Consider the following 15,090-nt stretch of genomic DNA (forward strand, 5'->3'; position numbering starts at 1 on the left):
CGCGCCTAGTGTCTTCCGAGTTGTATATCCCCAGGGAGTTGAGACTGATTATAAGACGCGCCGTTCAGAATGATTGATATAAAGTGATCAAGTGCCTTTTCGCACCTGAGCTGTATATCGGTGCTTAAATAGTAATACTATATTGTGAACATATATCTGTTCCGTAAACAATTCCTGTAGTACCTTAACGACATACCCCGTGAATATATTGTAAGGCAGTAGATGTTAGTAGAAAGTAGAAGTCGATGCTACAGTAGACATAATCTAGTCTGCGTTCTGCATGTTGTCATTGCCATCATCATGCTGTGATTATACTTTTGTTCTACTTTTAGCCTAAAGTACTTTACTCTGAGTAAACAATAATCAAAGAGGCTCTATCGAGTGTGACTTTAGGGAGTTCCAATGTCACATGATCAAGTATATTCTGATGAGAGTAGCCACAGTCCGCCAATGTCACTCAGTGTTGGTTGAATATTGGTAAAACACTTCGCACATTCTCACTCACTCACCCGACCAACCACCAACAGTCTCATATAAACACCCACGCTGTCACAAACAGACTGGTGTCCACCGTTTATTTCATCCCACTGGAGACAGGTTGTATAAACGATTCTGGTCCTGGCACTTTCAGTGAAATATATTGATACAGTACTTGTCAAGGGTTCGTCCGTTTACATCTGTCACAGGTGCATTGACAGGAACCCTCCCAGTTTCATTGCATAGTGAAACATGCCTACACTTGGCAGATATTGGGAAGTGAAGTCTGAGGCACAAGTCACGCACGATATATTTCCTGGTAACGGCAGAAACTACTCGAACATATATGGTTTTTATGAACGATTTTGTTACTATTGTTTTCACTTGAAATGACGACTGTAACTAGATGTATACCCGGAAGGCGATGGGTAAAGTCATCTATGTACTTGTCTTGTTCTATATGTCAGAACAATGATATTGCGTGTCTGTGTTGTCGTGAGGTCGAACTGTATCAACCCTGTCTGCGCCTGGTTTCATGTCAAGCACAAAAGACAGCCAATGCTAAGAGTTACAAGGAGTAAAGGTATAGTCCATTTAGGATCTCCTCCATGAGTCAGCGGAGGAGATTGCGTAAAGGGGCGTATTCTATTTTTGTTAAAAAAGATCATTCATTTAATTTTCATCTATATACACTTTTTTCATTATTTGTCATTATTTTTATTCATTTCATGTATACATTTACATTTGAGGGCGGGGCGATAGGGTAAGCCTAGGGGATAACATAACTTTTACCCTCCCTCTCTCTCAACCTCCGCACACCCCCCAGCAACACGTACACACATGCTCTCTCTCAGTAACTCATTAACATACAACAGATTCGCAGATCGATGCACATGTTGTTGGTCACTGGATTGTCTGATCCAGACACGATTATTTACAGACCGCCACCATATGGCTAGATTATTACTGAAGCGGCGTAAAACTCATTCACTCACTCTTCATCATCATCATCATCATCACAAAGACCCTGTACACACTCCCTTCACTATTCTGTTGAACCGTACCTCCACGGCAATATTAATGAATATGTGACACGTAAATATGTTGAAGACAAATTGTCTCCCCTGTTTCATAATACCGAAAGTAGGGTATTTATAAACACGACAAATCAATCGTTGATTAGTGACATGTCTGGACGCGGAAGGACTCCGGATACACAAGTCATTCATCTCGTATTCGTAAGCGATATTTGACTATATTCATTTTGCTTTAACTTTGCTTATTCACTTTGCCTAGTCACAACACATATTACCTGGGCGTGACATTTGAAAAAGGATCAAGTGGAATTTCCCCATAGGGTGAATGTATTATCGTGGGTCTGGAATGTTGCTCTTTGTTTCTGTGTAAGATCACTCGGTCACTCTACTGAGACCAGCTGAAGGTGACCAATAGACAAGAAAAGCCACACGGTGTAAAACTACGATATCTCACCAGCTGAGGTTACGTGTGTTTACTGTGAAACTAAAGTGAAAGTGAAACAACAATATTCCACCTGCGCTGTTTTTTCTTATCTCAAAGATTAGTGGGTAAATACACCAGTAAGTGTACATATTGTACAGTGTTTGTATTATGTCATAGCTTCCTGGGGGATACACCAGTAAGTGTACATATTGTACAGTGTTTGAATTATGTCATAGTTTCCTGGGGGATACACCAGTAAGTGTACATATTGTTACCGTGTTTGTATTATGTCACAGCTTTCTGGGGAATACACCAGTATGTGTACCTATTGTACAGTGTTTGTATTATCTCGTGGCCTCCTGGGGTATACACTAGTGAGAGTACGGTTGTTGTATTACTAGTATCTCATATTGTCCTGGGTAATACTCTAGTAAGTGTTCAAATTGTACAGTGCTTGTATGATCTACTGACGCCCCAAGAAATACACTGGTAATTTTACATACTGTACAGTGTTTGGTTTATCTCATTTCGTCATAGCTTGAATATTTGCTTAGTGAGGCGTTAAACAACAACCCAAACAGCCCTCCTACGCATGCGCAACACGTCAAAGCCATGTACAATCAATAATATAGAGAATTACTCGAAATGTGTGTGTGACTTTATGATGCTAAAAGGCCACAGTCAATCCATTATATTGTTTTGATAGTACAACTATTGTTATTGGATGTGACGAACGTTTGTTGTTTCCGACTATCCCCATGTCGTTTACAGTCAGTGTGATCTCGCCTGCTTACTGTTCTCACCGATCACAAATTGAGTCTGCCAGAAAGTAGTCATCTTTTCTTATGCAGGCGTGACGATCAGCTGTCTCTGTGGCTCGTCAAGGTGCACCCCAGAGTGTAACATTTCACCAGACACAGTCTCACGTCAACGTTACCATTCCAGAAGGGGTGATGCAGACATAACAACAATGTTGGAGATAGTTCTGGCATTTCTACTACTGTGTATGTTAATGAACTATAAGCGTGAACTATATGCAATACAATACAATACAATACTATATACAATTAAATATAAAGTTATCATCAACTATTGGCACACAATGCAGCCTTGAACACCAATTGACCCAGAACTTTTACTGCCAACGCTTTAACGGCTTTGGTTGCTGGTGACATGTAAAAAGATTCCATCTTGTGTCGATTAATAAGTTTCTCTTTCGAATGTTGTGAAACAGGAGAGTAACATAGTGCTATATGTACTGTTCTACACTGGAAGATTTCAATATGCTCGTTTAAATGTATATTTGTTTCTACCTCGCCAATTCGCCAATTCTCCTGTTCCCCGTTTCAGTTGGAGATGTACGCGGACAGGAGTGTCCAGTGGGGATGTACGGAGACAATTGTAAACTGAACTGCAGTCGTTACTGTGCCCCTTATGACGAGCAGAAGGTTTACTGTGACAAACAGAGTGGTAAATGTTCAGAAGGATGCATCCCTGGGAGGTATGGTGACCGGTGCCATCTGACCTGCAGCAGGAACTGTAGGAATGACGTCTGCAGTGTCCAGACAGGTCACTGTGCCCAGGGCTGTACAGGGAACAACACGGGGCATTTCTGTGAGATCTCACGAGGTATGTCATGATAGGGGAATCATCTTCTGGCCAGGTAACAGCCACCAGTTGTTGATTATCGTCAGTCATGTTATTGGTTACCTAATGTATTGTCATGACCATGACCAGGTTTAACCACAGAGAGTTCAAAGAGTATTGTATGATGTTACAGAACCGGCTTCAAAACAAAGTCAAAGAGCGTCTCAAGACACTGCTTCACTACCACTGTCTCAAGATGCTGCTTCAACAGCACTGGTCCCGATACTTGTTCCTGTGATGGTGATACCCATCGTCATCATCACTGCTGTGACTGTATTCTGCATGCTGCGCAGAAAGTATGACTATTTTTTGTTGAAACATTATTAGTCTTGTTGCCCTTCATAGATATGCAATTTATATGCTTGTTACCACAAACCGTGGCATCAGCTGTGTGCACTGCGAGTGTGACCTGGTTTCTCAGTTGATGAAATTGTCGAACTTTGTCAAGCAGAATTTAATTAGAAAAGCCTGATAATAAGATATATCACACGCAATATTGGGAACAAAAAATAAAGTATTTCACACTGAAAACAGATGAACAATAATTTCAATATGTTTGTTTGTTTGCTTGCTTTTCGTTGTGTTATTTGTTTGTTGTTCTGTTTCAGATGTCATCGCGAAAGTAAGTATGAAAGCAGAGGCTGAAGAATTGAAGTGGTTTCAAATAGCAGTACAGGGGGAAGGGAGTACAGACAACTTCTGGGTATTAATGTATGTTAGTGAGTAAATTTGGCAGTTATTGGATTGCCTTGACAGGTCCAACTGATGTCAGTGTTTGATGCCAATTGAACAAACACAGAACACAACGATCTGAATACATGTGGAAAGGTTCTTGGAGAGTTAAGTGTCGGGAGAGTTCTCTGTGTGCAGAAATCCCGACAAGTGTTGACTGAGAGACATTGCACTGTTGAGTTGTAACAGTCCAGGTGTAGCTCAACTCAGACAAAGCACTAGTAAGAGACAACAACCATAAATACAAGGATGTAGACGCTTCTTTATTTTTCAACTCCGTCACATAGTCGCCTGGGACAGAGAGTGAGTGAGAGAGAGAGAGAGAGAGAAAGAGAAAGAGAGAAAGAGATGTGTTGTGAACTCCTTCTCCCGGTCTCTCTAATTATTGAGTCCTACTCTTTATACACTAGCCATGCTCGGCCAGTGTTTTCTTTCTGCATTGCCCAGTGACCATTATTATTATATAATTTCTACACTATCGCTTAGACCCCTGGTCACTCTTACTTCAAGGGCTAGTCCACTGTATTGGGCAGTTGTCCACTCATGCGGAGTCACTGGGAGCTACCCCACACTGACCATTTGGTCACTGTTCTGAGTTTCTACACGCGGGCTATAGCCCCTTCATCAACCCCGATTCTCCGGGTTAGACATAGCTTCTTCTCTCTCCCTTTCGTTAAAATGGATTTGTTAACGCAGTGTTCATGGCCCACTGTGTCCACTTTCTTACATTATTTACTGATCGTATTGTACTTGAGTTGGACCACACCAAGGAGCCAATATTTGTCAGTCGTAGCTATAATCAACATACTTACTTTTCCCGTATTCATTGTTGTAGCAGGTATGTAATGCTCTTATCGTCATTCTAGTTGCATAGTTTATCTTTCGGCCTTTTCTATAACGAAAAAGGATATTTGTAACTATAAGGCACATCCCTGAAAGTAAAGGTGACTGAAATACTAACTCGGATCTCCTTTAGAACTAGAGGTTATCATAGCCAATGCCATTGTCTACTTTCATTTAGATTTTGACCCAACAGTGATAAAGTCTATGGTGTTTCTCTTTGTCAGGACCGTACGATGTCGAAGATCAAGAAGTGCTTAACCCCGGTGAGAATACACTTGCAAGTGTTTAAGAAAGATGTTCGTCTTTCCTGACACAGTAGTGAGCTAATGTCGTGAATTATCCAACATGACAACTTCATTTCATACATCATATGTCTGTTCATATCAGATGCCATATGCCACTATACCATGATCATTTCGGGTCATTATGATCAAATCAAAAGTAGCGAAGTATATACGTAGTTGAGTATATGGCAGGTTTTATTGGTAACAACTTCTTTTAATTCTTTACAGGACGTTTGAGTTAATTCTTGCTCCTTCATGAGGTGAACGTTAGTTAGAACATAGAGCTATCTTTGTACATTCTATCCCCTATTAATACACCCCATCCCAGCTCTTGACTTTGTCATTATGATACATTTTGAATTGTTTATGCTTTATAAAGAATCTTATTCGCTTTTTAATTGTGTATCTATATATACACTCCTAGTACTGTCTAAGCATTCACTTGATGAAGAATCAAGATGTAAGGAATGAAAAAGAGGTTGTTTTCCATAAAACACGTGATGTATTCATGTTCGATCAGCTTCTAAATGCGTTCCCAAAACCTTACATGAGTAGTTGGTTTAGATTCTCAATTTGTAAACGTTCCCTGGTCGATATGACATCCGTGTATATACTTCCAGCATACAGGAAACTTTTATGTCCTGTTAGATTCAACTAGTTTGTAAGATACATATCATCGTCAGTATGATCTTGGTATTACAGAGGACACTGACCTCATTGTCGCCTGCAAACAAGGGAATCTACGGAGAGTCAAAGACATCCTGGAGCAGAACATGGACGATATCAACAAGAAAGGGAAAGAGGGCCTGACACCGGTGATGTGGGCAGCAAGAAGGGGATACAAAGAACTGGTTGACTTTCTTGTGAAGAAAGGGGCTGATGTTAAACTTGTGGACGGTATCGGTAATAACATCCTCCACTGGGCCTGTTTTGGAGGACATGTACCAATGGTGAAACATGTCGTCTCAAAGAACATCGGGGACATCAACTGTAGAGGGCGGGATGAGAGAACGCCATTGATGTGTGTGGCTCGCCAGGGGAATAAAGAGATGTTTCATTTACTTGTAAGTAAAGGGGGCCTAACTTCACAAGTGGACGCAGATGGAAACAACATCCTCCACCTCGCCTGTTGGGGTGGGAATATTGAGATTGTGGAATACATCCTCTCACATGACGACGTGGACATCAACGGTAGAGGACAGTTCGGTAGGACTCCATTGATGGCTGCTGCATACAAAGGACATGGTAAGATCTTCGACCTACTTGTGACTAAAGGGGCTGATCACACTGCAGTTGATGATGCTGGTGGCAATGTCCTCCATGTCGCCTGTCTTGGGGGACATATGGATATTGTGAGCTGTGTCCTCGAGCTTGACATGCTGGACATAAACAGCAATGGTCAATGCGGTAGGACACCTCTGATGATGGCGGCTAGTAATGGGGATAGAGACATTTTCGACTTACTGGTAAATAAAGGAGCTGATGCAACACTACTGGATGAAGACAATAACACCATCCTTCATCTTGCCGCTAAAGGAGGACATGTTGAAATAGTGAAGTATGCTCTGGCGGTGAAGAGTGTGGACATCAATGCCAGGAACAAGCATCATGAAACAGCGACCATGCTGGCAACAGATGGAAGTGAAGTGTGCAACCTGCTCGTGTCACGTGGTGGCATCATGAAGTAACTGAAAGGAGAGGGACTGATTAATTTTCTAACAGAAAATGCCCATTTGATGGAATTGCTCTGCTGCTTATCTGAAACGTTCAGACCCTTGTATTCCTCATCATCATTTCTAGGATGCAGGGCAAATGAAGATAAACCAAACCCTTCTCATGACATGCAGACATTGCTTATCGGAATATTCTGCACGCAGGAACAGTTGCAACCGATTCGTGTCCATGACAGTCAAACAGCCCTCAGACAACAAGACATCATCCATGCCATGTTTGTAGGCCATTTCCAGTCTTTACTGAACACCAACGACTAGGTTTGACCGGTTTCTGACCGGTCATTAAGTTACCACAAGGCAAGTGTGGACTTCGGAGAAATAATGAACATATTTGTACTCGGTATTAGTGTCACAAAAATGAAATACTGCATACTACAAGTTTTTTATTACTATGACTTTTTCTATTTTTATTGTTTTATTTTCTTTTTATTTATATTCATTTGTCGGAGCACAACCTGTAGTATGAATGGTAGGTTTTTATCTTACCATTCTGACATTACCTTCTGTTCCTGTGACTACTCAGGTGATACTCTCCTTACTCCAGATGCGTCACTCACTGATATGTAGGAAACAGTAAAGTCTTCGTTTTGGATGTGTGGCAGTTCAGAAAATTCAAATGGACAGTATGGCCTGTAATGACTAACACTCAGTCAGTCAGCTGGAACGTCCAAATATGCGTATCTCGTGACCCTATCCACCAAGACAGTTGGTGGTGTACACATGAAAATTTTCAGTGTTTCAGGTTAGACTGTTGCAGGATGTCACCCACTGTTCTAGTATCCTGCTTTAGTGTCACATTTGTGAACAAATCCGATGTTGTGGGTAGGTCAAAAGGATTATCATTAACCACATTGACATGTGTCTGTCACACCTCTGTGTGGTGTCTAGTTAGCCGCCATGCTGTCTATCACACCTCTGTGTGGTGTCTAGTTAGCTGCCATGCTGTCTATCACACCTCTGTGTAGTTTGTTGCCCTGCTGTCTGCAAACCGTCCTGTTGTTTACACCGAACCTGAATGAACACGGTCATGTTTTCAGCCACATTAATGATTGAGGAAACTTCCTCTTCTTTCACATATATCATGAAAGCTGAGCGAATAGTTTGAGAATCCATGCTGTATGGCAGTTGGCGATCGCTAGGCTCTTTGTATTGTGTTCGTAACTGATAGTGAAGATAGGGATGTTTGTGACAGTCCTTATTTTGTAGATTTTTTTATTTTGTTGCATATTTAGATATTTTATACAAACAATTAAAAATAATGCAAATATGCATGATGCTGCAAGTTTAGATTAGATCAATAGATTTTGTTCTATATCTACGGAGCAGAAACTACAATCACTATTGTCTCTATATCCTATCGTTTCTAAAAAAATGTTTGTTGGCAAGATATGATGTATTGGAACCTTTGCAGTCCAGTATCTTTCGGACATCCAGAGCTCCAGATAGGTTTTCAAGCAATTGGATATTTACTCCCATGTCTGTTTATGTATGAGTAATTGCTTGTTTTAAGGAGTAACTAATAATAGTATCATTTTGTATACTCCCACTACTTATAAGAATTGAATACTTATGCATGGCGACAGCCAACCCCATTCTTATATCTTTTTTTTCATCGGGAAATCTTTCTCTACATGGATCTACAAGATCAATTTCGTCTTTTAACTTTAGGATTCTCTCTCTTGACTTTGGATTATGATTATGTTTAAAGTTATATGTATCGATATCGTAATCTTGAACTGCATTCCTCTCTCCACAAGCAATTACATTTTCTCGTTTCAATAAATGTGTCATTGTGTCAAGTTTATGACACAAAATTTAGACTGTCAACGTTTGGACCATATATATTGATTATAGTTAGTTTGTAGTCATCTATCATAATCTCTATGGCCACAAGGTTGCCTTCATTATGCCTCACATTATCAGTTTTATAATCTAGCCGTTTTGCAAATTAAGTAGCTATACCCCTACCATTACTTTTATACGGGGTAAAATAACAGTCCTTGCACCCCAAGAGTGGAGAAATATGCAACAGAATATTTAGAAAATAGAAAGCCATATTTTATTTTGTGTGTGATAGCCTTGTCGATATACATTACTTTGGTGTCATGATTTCAATATAGGATTTTGCCTCACAATTAATATTTCGTACAGTTTCGAAGCAGTTCATTAATTCAAACTGAAAAAGGCATCCTCCATCCACTCCCTGCTTCTGCATTTATTTTGTTACCTAACTTCAACATGTTTCATTTGTATTTATGCTGTAAGGCATGTATTAGTACACTGTTTACTGCGTCAGAACACATTAAACGTGGACTTTAAGCCGTAATGTTTTACAGTTTTACAAGTTTAGAAAGTCCGTTCAGTTGGTATTTTTTAACTAAAACAAAATTAAGCCTAAGATTTGGTTTCCTAGCTCAAGTTTCACTGTACTTACTCCTCAGCAACATCACTTATCCAACACATCAGACTCTTTTTATAGACCTGTAAGATCAGGAGTAGAGTAGCTAGGTCTTCAGCAATCAACGCATGTCCTACAAGGCGACTCTGCTTGTCGTAAAAGGCGACTAACGAGATAGAGTGGTCAGGCTTGCTGACTTGGCTGACACTTGTCATCGGTTCCCAGTAGCGCAGATCGATGTTCATACTACTGATCACTAGACTATCGATTGTTTACAGACCACAGCCATATAGCTGGGTTATTTCAACTTGCATATTGTTGTGATGCCTGATCTGTGACATCCCTGCTCTATCTCACTACACATAGAGTGTAACCCGCTATGTCAGATACAGATATGCCTTGCTGTTTCAGTTAATTACTTGTGTGTTCAAGACATGCACGTTATTTATATTCATCGTTTTTCATTGATTTTGTGTTTTCACGGACATTTCAATTTGAACTTGTAAGGTGTTGCTCTACAACTGTAGCTTAATTAAAATATGTTCCATGTTTAGTAGTATGAATCCTAATTTCAGTTTTTTGGCCACAGGGATCTGTGCTGCCATCTATCAGTTACGATAGCATAAGTCCTCACAGATACTTTGATAACAAACTAAGTAATGGTTCAGCTATCAGACCACGGCACGGTAAAATATTTACATGACATTTTCGAAATCAAGCGGAATGAGTTAGTCTGTAAAATAATAGCTTACCTGAGTGCATAAATTATTACTTTTTCTTGTTGAAAGAACCACGATGTGCGGGACGATTTACATATCGTTTTGCACATTAGTGAGTGAGTGAGTGAGTTAATATTTTACGTCACATTGGCAATATTTCAGCCATATCGTGACGAGAACATTTTGATACTGAAATGAAAATATGTATACATTATAAAAACCTGTCGTCAAAAGACAGTAAAACCACTAGAGCATCACATTTACAATTAAAACTAGTGTGGAGAGTTAAAACAAATACCACTATTTGGACAATACAATATAAAATACGGACTGTAGATCGCCAACAACTAAAAGCCCCTTAATTGTTTTGACATTAAAATATTTATCCCTTGTGATCGCAAAATCAATACAGTCAAGCAAGACATGCTTGACCGTGATTCCTTCATCACAAGGGATACAAAACGGAGGATCCTCACCTTTAAATATATATTCGTGAGTGTATCTAGTATGGCCAATGCGACATCGTCGCATAACAACCTCCTCAAATCTGGACTGACAACCCAAGTAGGTGTAACCAATATAGGGTTTTATTGCATGCAATTTATTAATACCCACTTGGGTGTCCCACTTCTTCTGCATTAGATCACGGATATAAGATGTAATTGTAGATTTATAGTTTGAGTATGGAATCAGAAGTGATGTCACAGATTTGTTGAGTGCTGCCGTAGCAGCAAGATCAGCCATTGTGTTGTCAGAAATGCCAACGTGGCTGGGTAACCAACAAAATACAATGTCGCATTGGCCAGTAGCAAGATCATTATATAACTCCATAATTTCTATTAAAAGTGGATGTTTACAAGATACGTTTTTAATTGCCTGGAGGCAAGAAAGAGAGTCAGAAAAGATTATATACTGTTTATATTTAGGATGTCTTTGAATATATTTAAGAGCTGTTAGTATTGTGTTTGCCTCTGCTGTAAAAACAGAGGTATCATTAGGTATTCTAGAAGAGATTGTTCTGGATCCAATGACAGTGGCGCAAGCTACTGTGAAACCATCCTTGGACCCATCTGTAAATAAGGATTTGTATGTATTATATTTATGTCTTAATTGAATGAATTCTTGTTTATATTGCAGTTCATTAGTATCTGATTTTTTAAAAACTTTGTCAATGTTAGGTCAACTTGTGGCCTCACTAATTGCCAAGGGGGAGAAGAAAAAAGCCAGGAAGGAGAAATATTCTTCAGGTCAATGCCAGCAGCAGAAATGAATTGCTGGATTCTTATCCCAAGAGGTGGAACAAGTGAAGGTTTTCCATTATTCAAATCCACATAAAGAGGATAAAAACGCAGTTATGAGCAGACTTGGATTCATTAGAATATAACTTTGTGAATTATTGTGAAGACAATTTGATACGGCGAAGTTTTAAAGATGGTTCATCGGCTTCAACGTAGAGACTGTCAATGGGAAATGTTCTGAAAGATCCAAGACATAGCCTCAGACCTTGGTGATGTACAGAATCTAATAGCTTTAGGTTGCTTTTGCAGGTTCCACCATACACAATGAAAACCGTAATCAAATTTCGATCGACCCAGAGATCTATATAAGTGAAGGAGGGTAGTTTGATCCCCTCCCCACTTTGAATCAGAAACAACTTTTAACAAATCGAGTGCCTTCAGACATTTTGCTTTGAGGTACTTAATATGGGGCAGAAATATTAGATGCGAGCCAAAGATGAGACCAAGAAATTTAGCCTCCTTCACAACTTTGATGGGTGTGCCATTTCATGATAATTCGGGGTCTCTATAGGGTTTGTATTTCCTACAAAAATGTATACAATTGGTTTTAGTTTTAGAAAATATAAACCCGTTTTCCAGACACTATTTATGAATTTTGTCTAGTCAAATTTGTAACTGTCTCTCAATAGTTTGCATATTTTTAACACGGCAAGAAATATTAAAATCATCCACAAATACTGATCCATCGACTGAATCACTTAAAACCTTTGAAAGACTATTTATTTTAATACTAAATAGAGTGACCGACAAAATACTGCCTTGTGGGACACCCTGATCCTGATTGTAATGAGCAGACAGGGTTGAACCCACTCGGACTTGAAATTGCCTGTCGGTTAAAAACTGTGATATAAAGAGAGGCAAACGACCTCACAAACCAAAAACATCTAAATCCTTTAAAATGCCATGCTTCCACGTAGTATCGTATGCTTTCTCAAGATAAAAAATATAGATACTGCGTGTTGTTTGGTGATAATAGCATTTTTGACGAAGGATTCTAAACGTACTAAATGATCAATAGTACTTCGATTCTTCCGAAAACCACACTGAATATTTGTAATGAGGTTATTAGTTTTCAGATACCAAATTAATATGTTATTTACCATTCGTTCCATGACTTTACAGACGCAGCTGGTTAAAGATATCGGTCTGTAATTTGATGGATCCGTGTGATCCCGGCCAGGTTTTGGTATTGGCACTACAATGGCATTATGCCACGAAGGAGGAAAAAGTCCAGACGTCCATATTTTGTCAAATATATCTAAAAATGTGACCAGACATGGTTCAGGCAATAGCTGGTAATGAATATTGTCATCACCTGCTGCAGTATCATGAGCTTGATCAAGAGCCGTGTGGAGCTCATGTAACGAAAACACGTCATTATAGTCTTCACCATTATTGGAATCGAAATGAACTTTTGTCTTTTCCTGGTGTTTTTGGTATCTCTGAAATTCAGGGACATAATTTGCCAATGAAGAATTTTTTGCAAGAATTTCGCCAATTGCAATGTCTGCTTTGTTAGTTACTAATTTGTCACCATCTTTAAGATGATGAACTGCAGATTTTTTAACCTTTGCCTTGTTCCACACCTTAGACATAGGTGTACGTGAATTATTTTTTGAAATATAGTTCCTCCAAGATTGGCGCTTGTTTTGCTTATACGTACGTCGTGCCTGAGCAGTGGTAATTTTAACGTTGTAGAAGTTATGAACAGTAGGATGTCTGCGACAATATTTTGCTGCTTTCTTCCTACGTTTTCTTGCCTGTTTGCATTCGTCAGTAAACCATGGTTTACGAATATGGGGAGTTGCGGAGGACTTAGGAATGGTTTGATCAGCAATTTCGTTCAGTTGTGTTGAAAACATCAAGATGGGATCTGGTACATTACTGAAGTGATCAGGTGTTAATTTTTCAACGCATAATTGTTCATATACAGGCCAATTTGCCTTAGTGAAATTCCATCGGGATGAAGGTGGATTGTCACCTGGTGTTACAGATTTCAGGAGAGTAGGGAAGTGATCATCATGTACAGACCATTCAAATTCATTGAGAATGTTCGACACTGTGAGGGTTAGATCAAGTGCAGAATACATTCCAGTGGTTGGTTGCAAGTACGTGTTGTAATCATCATTAAAAACACATAAATTATTATCGGAAATAAAATCTTCAATAACTTTTCCCTTATTGTTCGTATTTGTACTACCCCATAGAGGGTTGTGCCCGTTGAGATCTCCCATGATGATGCAGGGTTTTGGCAGTTGATCATACAAACTTTGAGGGTCAGTTTGACGAAGAGCTGATGAAGGTGGTACATACAGTGAGCACAAAGTAAGAGCAATGTGCAAGGTCAACCGGATAGCAACAGTTTGAAGATTAGTATTCAGCGGAACGGCACTATGAATCATGTCCTGTCTGACCAGGATACTAGATCCTCCAGTAGCTTTGTCCCCGTGGGGAGAAAATGAACTATATTGTCGTAAGTTAAAAACATCAGTATGGTTCAGACACGTCTCCTGGAGACACAATGCTGAAGGTTTAAAGTCCTGTAACAATAGAAGAATCTCATTATAATTCTCCCTACGTCCTCTGCAATTCCATTGTATTAGTGTATCCGTCATTTAGGATGTGTTATCAGTGACAGCTCACGACCCTTTTTCTTAGGAGAATGGCTCCGAGAGCGGGTTGTCAGAGGAGGTGACACCTCCATGTCATCTAAAAGATCAAATCTGTTTAAAAGTGACACAGGGCCTCTTTGTCCTTTAGGAAGACGGTCACTTGTATTTTGCTTCTTAGAGTAATCTACAATTACATTCTTCTTTTTGATAACCGGTGTAGATGTTGTTTGAGTTTCAGAGGATTGTGATGGTTTTCGTGAGGAAGAAACAGAAGGAAGATTATGAATACTCATAGGTGTCTGAGCTGTCAGGCAAGTCAGGTCTGTTTGGCAGTCAACAGATTTAGTGGAAGGTCTCATCACCTCTGCATATGTTGACTTACCTCTCCATACAGTGCTACCAGATGGTGTAGCTGAAGTTGCCAACTTCTTGCTTCTGAAAAGCTTAATAATGTTCTTTTCAGTTTTAATACGTTGGACACTCATTTCAAACTGCGATACCGGACACTCTTTAGAAGACGTGTTAGAGCTGGCGTGATCTTTACCAGCACAGCGTGAACAAGAAGCATGATTGTTACAAGTGTTCTGCCCATTTCCAAACTTCTGACAGTAAAAACATCTCAGTGGTTTTGGAACATACATGCCAATTTTCATACAGAAGCATCCTACTTTAATTGATAGAGGTAAACTGGGTACAGCAAGTAATTATTTGTGGGTACATATATTCCATCCTTTTCAAAGCTGAATCGCTTAGCCTCGACTACTCCTTGCATACGCAACTGACTAACAATGTCATCGGTTGACAGATCAGCAAGACTCTTATCTCTGTCTCGGATGATTCCTTTGCTAAAATTTAAAGATTTGTGAGCATAGCATTTTACAGAGAT

The 15,090-nt window shown here is 39.6% G+C and overlaps 1 protein-coding gene across 1 annotated transcript in view; it reads left to right on the forward strand.

The window, feature by feature from the left end:
- Nucleotides 1-2,795: 2,795 nt before the first annotated feature.
- Nucleotides 2,796-15,090, forward strand: part of LOC137280722 (ankyrin repeat domain-containing protein 50-like) — a 30,645-nt gene continuing 18,350 nt past the window's right edge. Inside the window, exons 1-7 of the mRNA XM_067811944.1 lie at nt 2,796-2,942; nt 3,289-3,567; nt 3,719-3,881; nt 4,194-4,207; nt 5,385-5,423; nt 6,147-7,112; nt 8,351-8,362. Of these exons, the coding sequence (XP_067668045.1) occupies nt 2,909-2,942; nt 3,289-3,567; nt 3,719-3,881; nt 4,194-4,207; nt 5,385-5,423; nt 6,147-7,112; nt 8,351-8,362 (1,507 nt within the window). The 5' untranslated portion in view covers nt 2,796-2,908. The remainder of the gene's footprint in view (nt 2,943-3,288; nt 3,568-3,718; nt 3,882-4,193; nt 4,208-5,384; nt 5,424-6,146; nt 7,113-8,350; nt 8,363-15,090) is intronic.

This window comes from Haliotis asinina, chromosome 4 (assembly GCF_037392515.1).
Source record: "Haliotis asinina isolate JCU_RB_2024 chromosome 4, JCU_Hal_asi_v2, whole genome shotgun sequence".
In the NCBI taxonomy this organism is placed as follows: Eukaryota; Metazoa; Mollusca; class Gastropoda; order Lepetellida; family Haliotidae; genus Haliotis; species Haliotis asinina.